This window comes from Danio aesculapii, chromosome 14 (genome assembly GCF_903798145.1).
Source record: "Danio aesculapii chromosome 14, fDanAes4.1, whole genome shotgun sequence".
Lineage (NCBI taxonomy): Eukaryota > Metazoa > Chordata > Actinopteri > Cypriniformes > Danionidae > Danio > Danio aesculapii.
In genome coordinates, this window is record NC_079448.1 from 194,287 (window position 1) to 209,286 (window position 15,000).

At 42.5% G+C, this 15,000-nt stretch overlaps 2 protein-coding genes across 2 annotated transcripts in view; both read left to right on the forward strand.

Annotated features, from left to right (window-relative positions):
- The first annotated feature begins 918 nt into the window (after positions 1 to 918).
- On the forward strand, positions 919 to 5,479 carry lyar (Ly1 antibody reactive homolog (mouse)). The gene is made up of 8 exons (XM_056472770.1): positions 919 to 1,060; positions 2,020 to 2,134; positions 2,777 to 2,884; positions 3,011 to 3,094; positions 3,217 to 3,451; positions 3,531 to 3,590; positions 4,777 to 4,865; positions 4,973 to 5,479. Exons 1-8 carry the CDS (start codon positions 939 to 941, stop codon positions 5,108 to 5,110), a joined length of 951 nt encoding a protein of 316 aa, XP_056328745.1. The 5' UTR covers positions 919 to 938; the 3' UTR covers positions 5,111 to 5,479.
- A 6,212-nt stretch (positions 5,480 to 11,691) lies between these two features.
- The window catches only part of tmem128 (transmembrane protein 128), an 8,301-nt gene continuing 4,992 nt past the window's right edge, over positions 11,692 to 15,000 (forward strand). Inside the window, exon 1 of the mRNA XM_056472689.1 lies at positions 11,692 to 12,001. Coding sequence (XP_056328664.1) covers positions 11,923 to 12,001 — 79 coding nt within the window. The 5' untranslated portion in view covers positions 11,692 to 11,922. The remainder of the gene's footprint in view (positions 12,002 to 15,000) is intronic.

Here is a 15,000-nt window from a genome sequence, read left to right on the forward strand (position 1 = left end):
AAAAATATATGAAACATTAATTTACATCGTATTAACTCATGCAGTTATATATATATATTAAATAAAGTATATACAATAAAAACAAACAGGTAGCACTGTGGCCTCACAGTAAGAAGGTCTCTGGTTTGAGCCTCGGCTGGGTCAGTGTGTGTTTCTGTGTGGAGTTTGCATGTTCTCCCCGTGTTGGCGTGGGTTTCCCCCACAGTCCAAACACATGCGCTATAGGGGACTTGATCAACAAAACTGGCCGTAATGTATGAGTGTGTGTGTGTGTGTGTGTGTGTCTATGGGTGTTTCCCAGTACTGGGTTTCAGCTGGAAGGGCATTCGCTGTGTAAAACATGCTGGAATAGTTGGTGGTTCATTCTGCTGTGGTGACCCCTGATGATACTCTAATACAGAATCAGTCCAGCTCACATTGGTAGTTCAGTGCTGAACTAAAATCAAGAGTTTGCTCTTCTAATCTTTAGTTTCAAATGCACTTCCTGTTTGTTTTCACCTAAATTATCAGATTACATGATTTCAAGGCAATGGGTGGGGCTAACATAATTAACCACGCCCCTCCAGCTGTCAGTTTTGACAATTAACAGAAATGGAGGAGGAGTCTGTCAGGCTGTAATAACCTTACCTTAATGCCTACTTTACTATAGCCAATCAGCCCACAGTATAAAAACAAGCCACGCCCATAGCTTACTCATTTAATATTGTGTTTCTATAGGAACTGCATCACAATAGGAAAACAAATAATGATCTAGGGAACCGTTATAGATGTAGTCTTGATCCGCAGTGAGGCTGCTGCTGCTGCGGTATTCAACAGTAATGAAGAGGACACAGTAAAGCTGAGGGAGCTGCTCTAATCACTGCTGCTGCTGCTGCTGCTGCTGCGATTACACACTTCTCCAGCTGATCTGCTCTTCCTCCTCCTCTTCCTCCTCCAGGATGGTCTTCTTCACCTGTGACGGCTGTGGAGAGTCCCTGAAGAAGGCTCAGGTGGAGAAACACCTGCTGAAGTGTCGCTCCTGTCAGGTTCTGTCCTGCATCGACTGCGGCGCAGACTTCAGGTGTGTGTGTGTGTGTGTGTGTGTGTGTTCACATCAGGTCTGATGTAGGGATGACATCGTCTATCATCGCCGTTGCCTGATAGCGATCATGATGCTGAGCCGACATCGCGATCCTCTGCCCCGGCGCAGCAGCAACCCGCTCGCAAAAAACACACACTCAGTCCCCGTTTACACTACGCCTTACGCTGTGTTCACGCCAGACGCGGTACACTCGGATAAATCATGCTAATCACGTGTAAATAGTCGTGTGAACATTTTGAGTTTCTTCGCTTCATTCGTGCATCAAATTCGCTTCACAATAGTCACGGATTCACGTGATGGGCGGGGCTTCTGTCTGCCCGCTGACTCTAGCTTTCCTGCTAAATGGCTAACATGGATGTTATTGAGAGATTAGCTGTATGCAATGTGCTTTAGGAAGGCTGAAAAACTGCCGATTCATTTGGCGCCGTGTCTGAGTCCACTAGATCTTTCAGCAGCTCTGAGTTCATCAACTCCTCCAGAAACGGTGCTGGATGATGGAGCTTCAGACTGAGCCGAGCTCAGAGACACCAGCAGGAGACACCAACAACAGGCGACACGTCATTAGCAAGCCCCTACAAGAGAAAGCTCCTGATTGGTTAACGCGGTGCGAATGTCCGCTGAAGTTCAGGTTTTCCAACTGGAGCGATTCATGCGATACGTGCGGCAAGGCCACAGGATGTCTATTCGCATCTTTGCGTTGACTTAACATGTACAGCACTCGCGCTTGATGCTGCTTCTGCGTCTGGTGTGGACGCAGCGCTAGTGTTAATATAGCATTTTACAACCAAAACAATCCACATCCACACTGGGGTTTCACCTAACGTTTCTGAACAGTTCTGAACATCGCCCAACCCTAATGCAAGCGTGTGTGTGTGTGTGTGTGTGTGTGTGTGTGTGTGTGTGTGTGTGTGTGTGTGTGTGTGTGTGTGTGTTGACAGAGGCGATGACTATAAGAGCCACAACCGCTGCATCAGTGAAGATCAGAAATATGGAGGACGAGACTTCCAGGCCAGAGCCAATAAAGGAGACCTGAAGCAGCAGCAGTGGATAGAGGTGTGTGTGTGTGTTGATCATGTAGAGTGTGTGTGTGTGTGTGTGTGTGTGATGTAGTGTGCGAGGATGCACCATGTGTGTGTGTGTGTGTGTGTTGATCATGTAGAGTGTGTGTGTGTGTGTGTGTGTTGATCATGTAGAGTGTGTGTGTGTGATGTAGTGTGCGAGGATGCACCATGTGTGTGTGTGTGTGTGTGTGTGTGTGTGTGTGTGTGTTGATCATGTAGAGTGTGTGTGTGTGTGTGTATGTGTGTGCAGTGGTTGAGCAGCAGGATTAAACCCTGCAGAGCTTCACTGTGCTGTATGTGTATGTAAAGGCTCCGGCGGCGGCGGGACGGGTCAGTGGAGCACACATGCTGAATAATGCTGATCTCCAGTTACCAACACACACACACACACACACACACACACACACACACACACACACACACACACACACACACAGTGTCCACTCTTACATAAGACAGATCAAGAGGAAACGAGACACCAGTGTGTGAAGCAGAGGAACACCCTTAATATAATGTGTGTGTGTGTGTGTGTGTGTGTGTGTGTGTGTGTGTGTGTGCGTGTGTGTGTGTGTGTGTGTGTGTGTATGTGTGTGTGTGTGTGGGGGGTCTCATGTTTCTCCGTGTTCTCCTTCAGAGGGTTCAGGAGGCCGTCAGCCGGCCGGATGTGGGGTCAGAGCTGCAGCAGGTCCTGCGCCGCCTCAGTGTGTATGAGAACGTGCCCCGCAAGAAAGCCAAGTTTGAGGTGAGTCTGTGTGTGTGTGTGTGTGTGTGTGTGTGTGTGTCTGTCTGTCTGTCTGACTGTGTGTGTGTGTGTTTGTATGAGACTGTGTGTGTTCTGAAGGCTCCTCTCTGGTGTGTTTGTGTGTAGAACTGGATGAGGAACTGCCTGAAGATCCACAGTCCACATTTACTGAAGCAGGTCTGGGAGATTCTGTCCACGGCGGCAGACAGCGTAAGAGTTCCAGATACACAACACACACCTGTACTGTTACACACCAACACACACTCGCTGAGACTCACACCTGCTCTACATCACTGCTGTAAATGACACTGGGGTTTGTTGTGATGTTTCAGAATGGAAAACAAGCGAATCAAGAGACAATAGAGGACCGAACCGACCTGAAGAACGGCACTGAGGAGGAGGAAGACCAGCAGAAGAAGAAGAAGAAGAAGAACAGAGAAGCGGAGCAGCAGAATGGACACGAGAAGCAAACAAAGAAACAGAAGAGGAAGAGAGAACAGAACGAACAGAACACAGACACAAAGACCAACAAGAGACAGAAGAAGAGCAAGCAGGAAGTGCCTGACGGTGAGGATCATGTCGGAGTATTGTTTCTGTCTCTAACAGAATGATGCTTATCTGTTCCCTGTCTGTTCTGACCTATCAGATAGCCTGAATGAGGAAGGGGAGGAGCCAGACAACCAAGAGCCTGAACCAAACTCTTCAGGTCTGTCTCACACAACACAATGACAGTAAACACTGCAGCATCAGACTCAGACTGTGGTATAATGACAGTAAACTGCAGCATCAGACTCAGACTGTGGTATAATGACAGTAAAACTGCAGCATCAGACTCAGACTGTGGTATAATGACAGTAAACACTGCAGCATCAGACTCAGACTGTGGTATAATGACAGTAAACTGCAGCATCAGACTCAGGCTGTGGTATAATGACAGTAAACGCTGAAGCATCAGAATCAGACTGTGGTATAATGACAGTAAACTGCAGCATCAGACTCAGACTGTGGTATAATGACAGTAAACTGCAGCATCAGACTCAGACTGTGGTATAATGACAGTAAACTGCAGCATCAGACTCAGGCTGTGGTATAATGACAGTAAACGCTGAAGCATCAGAATCAGACTGTGGTATAATGACAGTAAACGCTGCAGCATCACAATCAGACTGTGGTATAATGACAGTAAACTGCAGCATCAGACTCAGACTGTGGTATAATGATGGTAAACACTTCAGCATCAGACTCAGACTGTGGTATAATGACAGTAAACTGCAACATCAGACTCAGACTGTGGTATAATGACAGTAAACTGCAGCATCAGACTCAAACTGTGGTATAATGACAGTACACTGCAGCATCAGACTCAGACTGTGATATAATGACGGTAAACACTGCAGCATCAGACTCAGACTGTGGTATAATGACAGTAAACACTGCAGCATCAGACTCAGACTGTGGTATAATGACAGTAAACTGCAGCATCAGACTCAGACTGTGGTATAATGATGGTAAACACTGCAGCATCAGACTCAGACTGTGGTATAATGATGGTAAACACTGCAGCATCAGACTCAAACTGTGGTATAATGACAGTACACTGCAGCATCAGACTCAGACTGTGATATAATGACGGTAAACACTGCAGCATCAGACTCAGACTGTGGTATAATGACAGTAAACACTGCAGCATCAGACTCAGACTGTGGTATAATGACAGTACACTGCAGCATCAGACTCAGACTGTGGTATAATGACAGTAAACTGCAGCATCAGACTCAGACTGTGGTATAATGACAGTACACTGCAGCATCAGACTCAGACCGTGGTATAATGACAGTAAACACAGCAGCATCAGACTCAGATCTACTAATTCTGTGTTTCTCCGTCTACAGCAGGGAAGTTTAATTGGAAAGGCACGATAAAGGCAGTTCTGAGAGATGCTCCTGAAGAAGGACTCGCTGTCAAAAAACTGCGCAAGAAGGTGAGTTAAACTCCTGCGTCAGTGGTTGGTCAGCTGTGTTTCTATGATCTTTGACCTTCACATATCTGTTTTCTGACTCTTCTGGATGGTGTTTGCTGCTTCTCCAGGTTTTAGCTGCGTATTATTCCTTCAGTGGAGACAGAAACTACAGGTCTGAAGAGGAGCTGCTGTCTCTGTTCAACAGGAAGATCAACACCAACCCCAAGTTTAAGATCCTGAAGGACAGAGTGAGACTGCTCAAATGATGATAATAAACATCATAATGATAATCCCTGAGCAAACACGCGTCCGTCTGTGTGTTTAGTTCAGTCCTGCCTGACGCTGCACACACTCGACATCAGTCGTTTCTGTTGTGTGTTATATTTGATAAGTGACATTATTGTTATTTTAAGGCCGGTTTATGTCAGTGATTATATGATGGATTACAGAATGTCTGTAGTTTTCATGAAGCTCCTCCATTTCTTCATCTGTCAGTGAACACTGATGGTTATGGAGTTATTTCAGAGATTAGATGAGACCACAGGCTGTACAATCAGATCAGATGAGGCTGACATTCATTAATATGTAAACATGATGTGGGATTTATAATGCATAAACAAATATGACTGAGCTCATGTCCATGTGTTGCGTTGTAAGTCGATATATTGATTATATACATCCGTCTGGAGCTCCAGCTTCAGTCAGTCAGATCAGGGTCTGAAGGCCTTCCACTGTGTCATTACATAAGCGCAGCACAGATCCTTTAATAATGTGCTTTAGTCAGCTTTGAGCTGTTGGACAGTTTGGGTTTTCTAAAAATAGAAAGAAAATAAGCAAAAATACTGCTTTATGTGTCCATTTAAAGCAATAATTCACCATACATTACAATTCTGTCAGTAGTTGGATCCCAAATGACAGTAAATACACTCAGCTGTGAAGGAAATCACCTAACTAAAGTCATTACTAGGGCCGGACGGAATCTGCAGACGTTTTTTGATATTTCTGCGCAGAATTTTGTTAAAAATCTGTGGATTTCTGCAGAATTATTTTGGGATTATCATAACTAAAACCTTAATATATGAAATAAAAAGTAATACCTTTTAAAGCTTTATTTAATGTTTACAATGCAAATCCAATTAGATCCATTTTATTTGGTAAAATTTTAATTTAAAAACTGAATATAGATTGACACACATTTACACAATAAACAGAATCAACAGAGTCATTATCCATCAGGAGGCAGAGTAATCATCTCTATCAGCTAATCTTTCCTGCATCATCCAAAATAAATAATGTAAACAAACATAAGTGCCCTAAAGCTCCTCCCCTTCATCTGCAGCCCCTCCCCCTTCATTTAGCTGTTTAAAGTGGACTTATTCTTAATAGATTGTTCAGTGAATGCACTATTTATAATACAGAATGGAATATAATAGGACACAGGTCATATCTGATTTGGGATGCAGCTAGTATTTATTCACCCTTGTTCTAATCTGTTTATCTTGCATGATTTGCATAATTAAAGTCCACATTAACCGGAGGCTGCAGCAGAACTTTATTTCAATATGATGACGTATTTCTAAGTGAAACGGAATATTGAGTAGGGGCGGGGTTTTACTTTTGTGCTCCGCCTCACAAAACTAACGCAAACTAACGGCTGGAGGGGCGTGGCTCAATCCGTCAAATTATCGGGGAAGGACTGCCGTTCCAGAGCGGAAGCAGACGGTAAGACTCTTTATGGAAGATCATCAGAACAGAACAGTGTATTAACTTAAGATCGTAAGTAAATCTTGATGTGTAGTTCATGTGTCAGCAGATGACTGTAAAGCTACAGAGTTTGTCATAAATCATCACACACAACAGTCTGCAGTGTAATCTCTGTCTATATTCTGACTGTTCACTTATCTGGTTCATTTATCATATTTTAGTTCTGAATGTTCGCTCACACCTCAGGTAGTGTTGTGATGTTCATTTCACCTTAGTGAAGATGGAGAGCATCTGTGTAGTATTTGAAGTGCACTAGAGTGATGCTGATGGAACGGTGCGCGCAGCTGGTTTCCTCGGGGACGCGCATCGCGGGTGGCTTTGGTGCGCGCGCAGGAGCTGAATCGGGCTGTTGTGTCGGGCTCCTGTTCCTCCGAGGGCCAGGGTTCATTTGGCCCCGGGCCGCGCAGAGGCTCCAGCAGAGAATGAGCTCCTGTTAGCGGCGCTCGGAGACTCTTAATCCCGCGCTCAGCTGAAACCGTATCGCCGGACGGGTTTAACTCGCGTTAAGCTGGACTTTAAGCAGGACTCGGGCTGGTTTTACTGCTGTCATTTAAAACTGCAGCGCCCTCCTGCACACACACACACACAAATATTACTGCTGGCCAGAAGTACCACATGGAAAATACTATAATGATCGATCTATACTCACTGCAGTGTTCTTGATCCATACTGGAGTAAAGCACTTGAGTTAATCTGCAGTGGTGATTCTACAGTTGCTATGGTAACACGACTACAGTAATTGATCTGTTGTGGTGATTCTACAGTTGCTATGGTAACACTACTAGAGTAATTGATCTGTTGTGGTGATTCTACAGTTGCTATGGTAACACGACTACAGTAATTGATCTGTTGTGGTGATTCTACAGTTGCTATGGTAACACTACTAGAGTAATTGATCTGTTGTGGTGATTCTACAGTTGCTATGGTAACACTACTACAGTAATTGATCTGTTGTGGTGATTCTACAGTTGCTATGGTAACACTACTACAGTAATTGATCTGTTGCGGTAACACTACTACAGTAATTGATCTGTTGTGGTGATTCTACAGTTGCTATGGGAACACTACTACAGTAATTGATCTGTTGTGGTGATTCTATAGTTGCTATGGTAACACAACTACAGTAATTGATCTGTTGTGGTGATTCTACAGTTGCTATGGTAACACTACTACAGTAATTGGTCTGTTGTGGTAATTCTACCGTTGCTATGGTAACACGACTACAGTAATTGATCTGTTGTGGTGATTCTACAGTTGCTATGGTAACACTTCTACAGTAATTGATCTGTTGTGGTGATTCCACAGTTGCTATGGTAACACGACTACAGTAATTGGTCTGTTGTGGTGATTCCACAGTTGCTATGGTAACACTACTACAGTAATTGGTCTGTTGTGGTAATTCTACAGTTGCTATGGTAACACTACTACAGTAATTGGTCTGTTGTGGTAATTCTACAGTTGCTATGGTAACACAACGACTACAGTAATTGATCTATTGTGGTGATTCTACAGTTGCTATGGTAACACTACTACAGTAATTGATCTGCTGTGGTGATTCTACATTTGCTATGGTAACACTACTACAGTAATTGGTCTGTTGTGGTGATTCTACAGTTGCTATGGTAACACTACTACAGTAATTGATCTGCTGTGGTGATTCTACAGTTGCTATGGTAACACTACTACAGTAATTGGTCTGTTGTGGTAATTCTACAGTTGCTATGGTAACACTACTACAGTAATTGGTCTGTTGTGGTAATTCTACAGTTGCTATGGTAACACAACGACTACAGTAATTGATCTATTGTGGTAATTCTACAGTTGCTATGGTAACACTACTACAGCAATTGGTCTGTTGTGGTAATTCTACAGTTGCTATGGTAACACTACTGCAGTAATTGATCTATTGTGGTGATTCTACAGTTGCTATGGTAACACTACTACAGTAATTGATCTATTGTGGTGATTCTACCACACACACACACCACACTCACAGACAGCCCTGTCTGAACATCAGCTGGATGTTTACTCGACTTTAACCGGGGTGTTTACTTTCACCCGCGGGGCTGTGGGAAATGTTGAGACATGCTCTAGAAGCACATGGCCGGAGTCAGCAAAAGCAGCGCGGTGTGCAGTATGTAAGGTATACGTCTGCGATAAACTCAGCACAGAACACTATTGTTCTCCACATCGCTGTCCTGAAGGATTCTGGGAAACAGGAGCACAAACCCAGTTCTGCCGCAGCCTCACGAAACGCTAGTCTGCTTTTATTGTCTGTTTGGGTGAGAATCAAATGTGCTCAGCTTTTCTGAGAATCTCACACACACACACACACACACACACACACTGACGGAAGTTTGACGTTCAGATGTGCTGAAAGAGCCGCATTATGAAGCGTAAAGGTCTTTTGTGCGCTGGGCTCAGAACCTGATACTCTCATGAAGTCACGGACGCACACACACAATCCCGGTTCTGTGCTGTGATGCAGATAAGAGGTAAACCAATCGCTCCAGATCTGCACCATTAATATGACGTGATCTGGAGTATTGGAAGGCCTCGCTGTGTTCCTATGAGAATCTGATACTGGTAAATCGGTTTGGGTTTTGCAAATATCCGCTGGGTTTCATCTTCTGGGTTGTCAGGATATTTCCACGCTTTGTGGGAGCAGACGGAGATAATCATCGTCTTGAGCTTCTCTTCTTTAGCAACAGCTCAAAAAGCACTATACCATCAATTTAACCACATAATTAAAGACAATCATCCACACAAGAAAAACTAATGTGTGTGTGTGTGTATATATACGCAGTGGCGTGAAAAAGTGTTTACCCCCTTAATGGTGTCTTAATTTTAGCATGTTTGTCACACATTCATGTTTCAGATGATCAAACACACTGAAATATTAGTCCAAGATAACACACGTCAACACAACATGCAGTTCTGAAACTGTAATTCAGACACATTATTTGAGGGTTTTCCAGCATGAACCTTCTTTTTAAGCTCATGCCACAGCATCTCAACTGGGTTCAGGTCAGGACTTTGGCTAGGCCACTCCAAGGTCTTCCTTTAGTTGTTCTTCAGGCATTCAGAAGTGCACTTGCTGGTGTGTTTGGATCATTGTCCTGCTGCAGAACACCAGCTCTCTTCAACTCGAGGTCCCTCACAGACAGCCAGGCGGATGTTCTCCTGCAGGATATTTCGGTTTACAGCAGAATTGATGATCTGTTCATCACAGCAAGTCTTCCAGATCCTGAAGCAGCAGAACCTTCACCACAGTTTACTGATGTGTGTGATCAGAGCATGTGTGGAGTCTGGTGTAAGTGCTGTCTCAGACGTCTCTACAGATATCTCTTCCTACTGAAATGTGCACATCTACACACTGAAAGATACAAACTGAGAGCCAAAGAGGCTGAAATCTGACATGATGTGAGTTCAGCAGAAGCAGTGTATTTCCCAGGTGCTGCGTGACCTGTAGAGTCTGCAGTTTCTGCAGTGTGTGTGTGTGTGTGTGGATCAGTTGTGCTCCAGATCGTGCTCCAGCTGGCAGGAAACTCTATCTGTGGTGTATTTAGCGAGCGGCTGTTGGCAGGATACAGTATTCCACACCTGTGCTGCTGTCTGAACAGCTGCCCTCCTGAACCCGCTCACAGGTGACGCTCAGCTGATCCCGGACCTGCTGAACCTGCAGAAACACACACATACACACATACACACACACACACACACACACACACACAGTAGATTGGTTGATCAGTTTTGTCTTTGTTAATGACTAATCTAATGTATCTGCACAGATATTTACTGTAAAGCGTCCTGGAGAGAACAGTGTATCCAGAGAGTATTGACAGCGCTTCACTGTCCCCACATGTGTTCATGTGTCCAACATGGATTAAACTGATGTATTTCCTCAACATTCTACACACTATCCCCCATAATGACAATGTGAAGAAAGAGTTTCTGGAATTGTTGCAGATTTATTAGAAATAAAAGCTGATAAATCAGATGTTCATCAGTGTTGACAGGCTTTGCTCAACACTTTGTCTCTGCAGCTTTGGCAGCGATTACAGCCTCGAGTCTTTCTGAATATGATGCCACGAGCTCGCCACACCTGTCTTTGGGGATTTGGGCCCGTTCCTCTTTGCAGGACCTCTCAAGCTCTATCAGGTTGGATGGGAAGCGACGGTGTACAGCCATTGTCAGATCTCTCCAGAGATGTTCAATAGGATTTAGGTCTGGGCTCTGGCTGGGCCACTCAAGGACATTCACAGAGTTGTTGTGAAGCCGCTCCATTGAAGCGTCGCCTCAGTCTGAGGTCAAGAAGAAGCAGGTCTTCATTCAGGATGTCTCTGTACATCGCTGCGTTCATCTTTCCCTCTATCCTGACTAGTCTTCCAGTTCCTGCTGCTGAAGAACATCCCCACAGCATGATGCTAACACCACCATGCTTCACTGTAGAGATGCTGTTAGCCTGGTGATGAGCGCTGCCTGCTTTTCTCCAAACGTAACGCCTGGCGTTCACTCCAAAGAGTTCAGTTTGAGTCTCATCAGAGCAGAGAGTTCAGTTTCTGATGCTCTGAGAGTCCTTCAGACTGACAGTCTGACATTCATCATACATACACACTCTGTTTCCTTATCACAGCACATAGAGAGCACACACTCTCACACACACACTCTCACACACACACACACACACACACACACACTCACTCAGCTCAACTCAGCTCCGCACTCAATACTTGTACATGGCTCATTTGTTTATATTACTGTTGTTGTTGTGTTACCATAGCAACTGTAGAATCACCACAGTAGATTAATAACTGTAGTTGTTGTGTTACCATAGCAACTGTACATTCACCACAGCTGATTTAAATCCTTCATTATAATGTGGTTATGAACACTAGTGTTTATCTTTTTATTTGTGTTAAATAAAGTTTCTTCTAAAATAATATCATAATAACATGAATATTATAAATATAAACGTCAGCGTCAGTATAGTGTACTGTAATCCTCTACTGTAGTCACCATATCACATGCTCAGTGGAGATAAGAATTGCACCACAGCCTGACAGCAGCCCGCAGCTCTCTATAATCCCAGAGCAGATCCATTTAGATCAAGTCTCAACAGCTCTACTGGCACCACGAAGCCTTAATGTGACGGGAAAGCATTGAATTGCCGCACACACTGACGGATATTCGCAGATTCGGGTCGGTAACAGGTGCGAGCGGTGAAACGAATCCGACTCGGTTCGGATCAGGCGACTCACTTGAATCCCCCGAGCCTACCGTCGCTGCAGTGTGACGTCATCAGTCGAGCGCCATGGCGGACTTCAGTGAAGTGATGAACCTGCGGCGGCGATTTAAAACAAACGAACAAGAAGAAGGAGAGAAAGAACAGAGTGAGACACACACACACACACAAGCACGCACACACACAAGCACGCACACACACACACACACACACACACACACACACACACGCACACACACACACACACACACACACTAAACAGCAGCGCTTTTGTTTGACTGATGTCGTTATGTTGTGGTGCTACATCTGTGTTGTACTGTAGTTGTTGTAAGGTTGTGTTGACTGTTGTTGTTGTGTCGATGTGATGAAGCTATGTTGTCAGGTTGTCATGTTTATGTGTTGATCTTGTTGTCGAGATGTCTTAGTGTTGTTATGTCATGTGTTGTTTATTGTTATTGTTGTGTTAGTGTTGTATTGATGTTGTGTTAGTGTTGTATTGATGTTGTGTTAGTGTTGTATTGATGTTGTGTTAGTGTTGTATTGATGTTGTGTTAGTGTTGTATTGATGTTGTGTTAGTGTTGTATTGATGTTGTGTTAGTGTTGTATTGATGTTGTGTTAGTGTTGTATTAATGTTGTGTTAGTGTTGTATTGATGTTGTGTTAGTGTTGTATTGATGTTGTGTTAGTGTTGTATTGATGTTGTGTTAGTGTTGTATTGATGTTGTGTTAGTGTTGTATTGATGTTGTGTTAGCGTTGTATTGATGTTGTGTTAGCGTTGTATTGATGTTGTGTTAGCGTTGTATTGATGTTGTGTTAGCGTTGTATTGATGTTGTGTTAGCGTTGTATTGATGTTGTGTTAGTGTTGTATTGATGTTGTGTTAGCGTTGTATTGATGTTGTGTTAGTGTTGTATTGATGTTGTGTTAGCGTTGTATTAATCATGTGTTAGTGTTGTATTGATGTTGTGTTAGTGTTGTATTGATGTTGTGTTAGTGTTGTATTAATGTTGTGTTAGTGTTGTATTGATGTTGTGTTAGTGTTGTATTGATGTTGTGTTAGTGTTGTATTGTTGTTGTGTTAGTGTTGTATTGATGTTGTGTTAGTGTTGTATTGATGTTGTGTTAGTGTTGTATTGATGTTGTGTTAGTGTTGTATTGATGTTGTGTTAGTGTTGTATTAATGTTGTGTTAGTGTTGTATTGATGTTGTGTTAGTGTTGTATTGATGTTGTGTTAGTGTTGTATTGTTGTTGTGTTAGTGTTGTATTGATGTTGTGTTAGTGTTGTATTGATGTTGTGTTAGTGTTGTATTGATGTTGTGTTAGTGTTGTATTGATGTTGTGTTAGCGTTGTATTGATGTTGTGTTAGCGTTGTATTGATGTTGTGTTAGCGTTGTATTGATGTTGTGTTAGCGTTGTATTGATGTTGTGTTAGCGTTGTATTGATGTTGTGTTAGCGTTGTATTGATGTTGTGTTAGCGTTGTATTGATGTTGTGTTAGCGTTGTATTGATGTTGTGTTAGCGTTGTATTGATGTTGTGTTAGCGTTGTATTGATGTTGTGTTAGTGTTGTATTAATCATGTGTTAGTGTTGTATTGATGTTGTGTTAGTGTTGTATTGATGTTGTGTTAGTGTTGTATTAATGTTGTGTTAGTGTTGTATTGATGTTGTGTTAGTGTTGTATTGTTGTTGTGTTAGTGTTGTATTGATGTTGTGTTAGTGTTGTATTGATGTTGTGTTAGTGTTGTATTGATGTTGTGTTAGTGTTGTATTGATGTTGTGTTAGTGTTGTATTGATGTTGTGTTAGTGTTGTATTAATGTTGTGTTAGTGTTGTATTGATGTTGTGTTAGTGTTGTATTGATGTTGTGTTAGTGTTGTATTGTTGTTGTGTTAGTGTTGTATTGATGTTGTGTTAGTGTTGTATTGATGTTGTGTTAGTGTTGTATTGATGTTGTGTTAGTGTTGTATTGATGTTGTGTTAGTGTTGTATAGGCATGTGCCGGTATCACATTTTCATGCTGCGATTAATTGATTGAGCTTTTATCACGGTATACGGTATTATCACGATATTGTAATTTTACTAGAGAAACAGGTAAAAAAAGACAAAAAACTTCAGTTTCATCAACTTAGTAACTTTAATAACTTTTTAATTAACTAAAAGTACTTCAAACATTTAAATACAAATAAATATAAATAAAACAATACACAATATATAAGTAAACTTGAGCAATTATATCAAAGTGAATGTGCAAAGGGAAACCGTCTTCGATCAGCAATCGTGGAATGAACTGCCAACTATTCCAGCATGTTTTATGCAGCAGATGCCTTTCCAGCCACAACCCAATATTGGAAATCACCCATACACACACACTCATACACTACAGCCAATTTAGCTTATTCAATACACTATTCACTCAGCCTATATTCAATAATAAACATAACAAAAACTGCCTGCTAAAGCATGGGTAAATCTTCAAAGTGAACAGTGTTACATTTTAACCTCTTTCACCTCATCCTGCTTGCTGTTTCACTATCTAAACAATGAAAACATAATATAAGTCAAATTTGTTTCATTTTGATATTTGATTTACACCGTCTCTTTTGCAGAATATCAGTTTTAATAACCAATAATGGCCAGTATAACAGTATAACGTACATTAAATTTAAACGATAAAGGTAAGTAATCAGTCAATGTGCAGAATCAGTGTATGTGGTTACATAAATTAATATATTAGCTTTGCACTCAGCCAAAACAGTTAACTGAGAACAAGTGATTCAGAAGACATAAGAATTGTTAGATAGAGACAACAAGAGGAATTCAATATCACGTTTAACAACTATAGTGAGATGAGATCACCCAGCAGATGAACTGTCTGACATGCACTATACTCTGACCTGGGGTTTATGCTTACCCGCTGAACTAGTGGCTGCAGCTCTGGGCAGAGAGTGTGTGGTCACGTGATTTGCGTTTTTAGCCGTGTACTAGAATGAACAGAGAACTTTTCAGAATCGCTAAATGAAACGCCGGTGTATTTCTCGCGATTTCTCTGCGCCTCCCTTGCGTTTCTTCTCTCTGACTCTCGACTATTTTGACAAATACACACAGACGACGCACGCTCACACGGAGTCCAAAATAGGAGTTTG

Coding starts and splice junctions, on each gene's coding strand:
- lyar (XM_056472770.1), top strand. CDS start 939: ATGGTCTTCTTCACCTGTGACGGCTGTGGAGAGTCCCTGAAGAAGGCT. Junction 2,885..3,010: donor GCAAGAAAGCCAAGTTTGAG/GTGAGTCTGTGT, acceptor GTTTGTGTGTAG/AACTGGATGAGGAACTGCCT. Junction 3,452..3,530: donor CAAGCAGGAAGTGCCTGACG/GTGAGGATCATG, acceptor CTGACCTATCAG/ATAGCCTGAATGAGGAAGGG.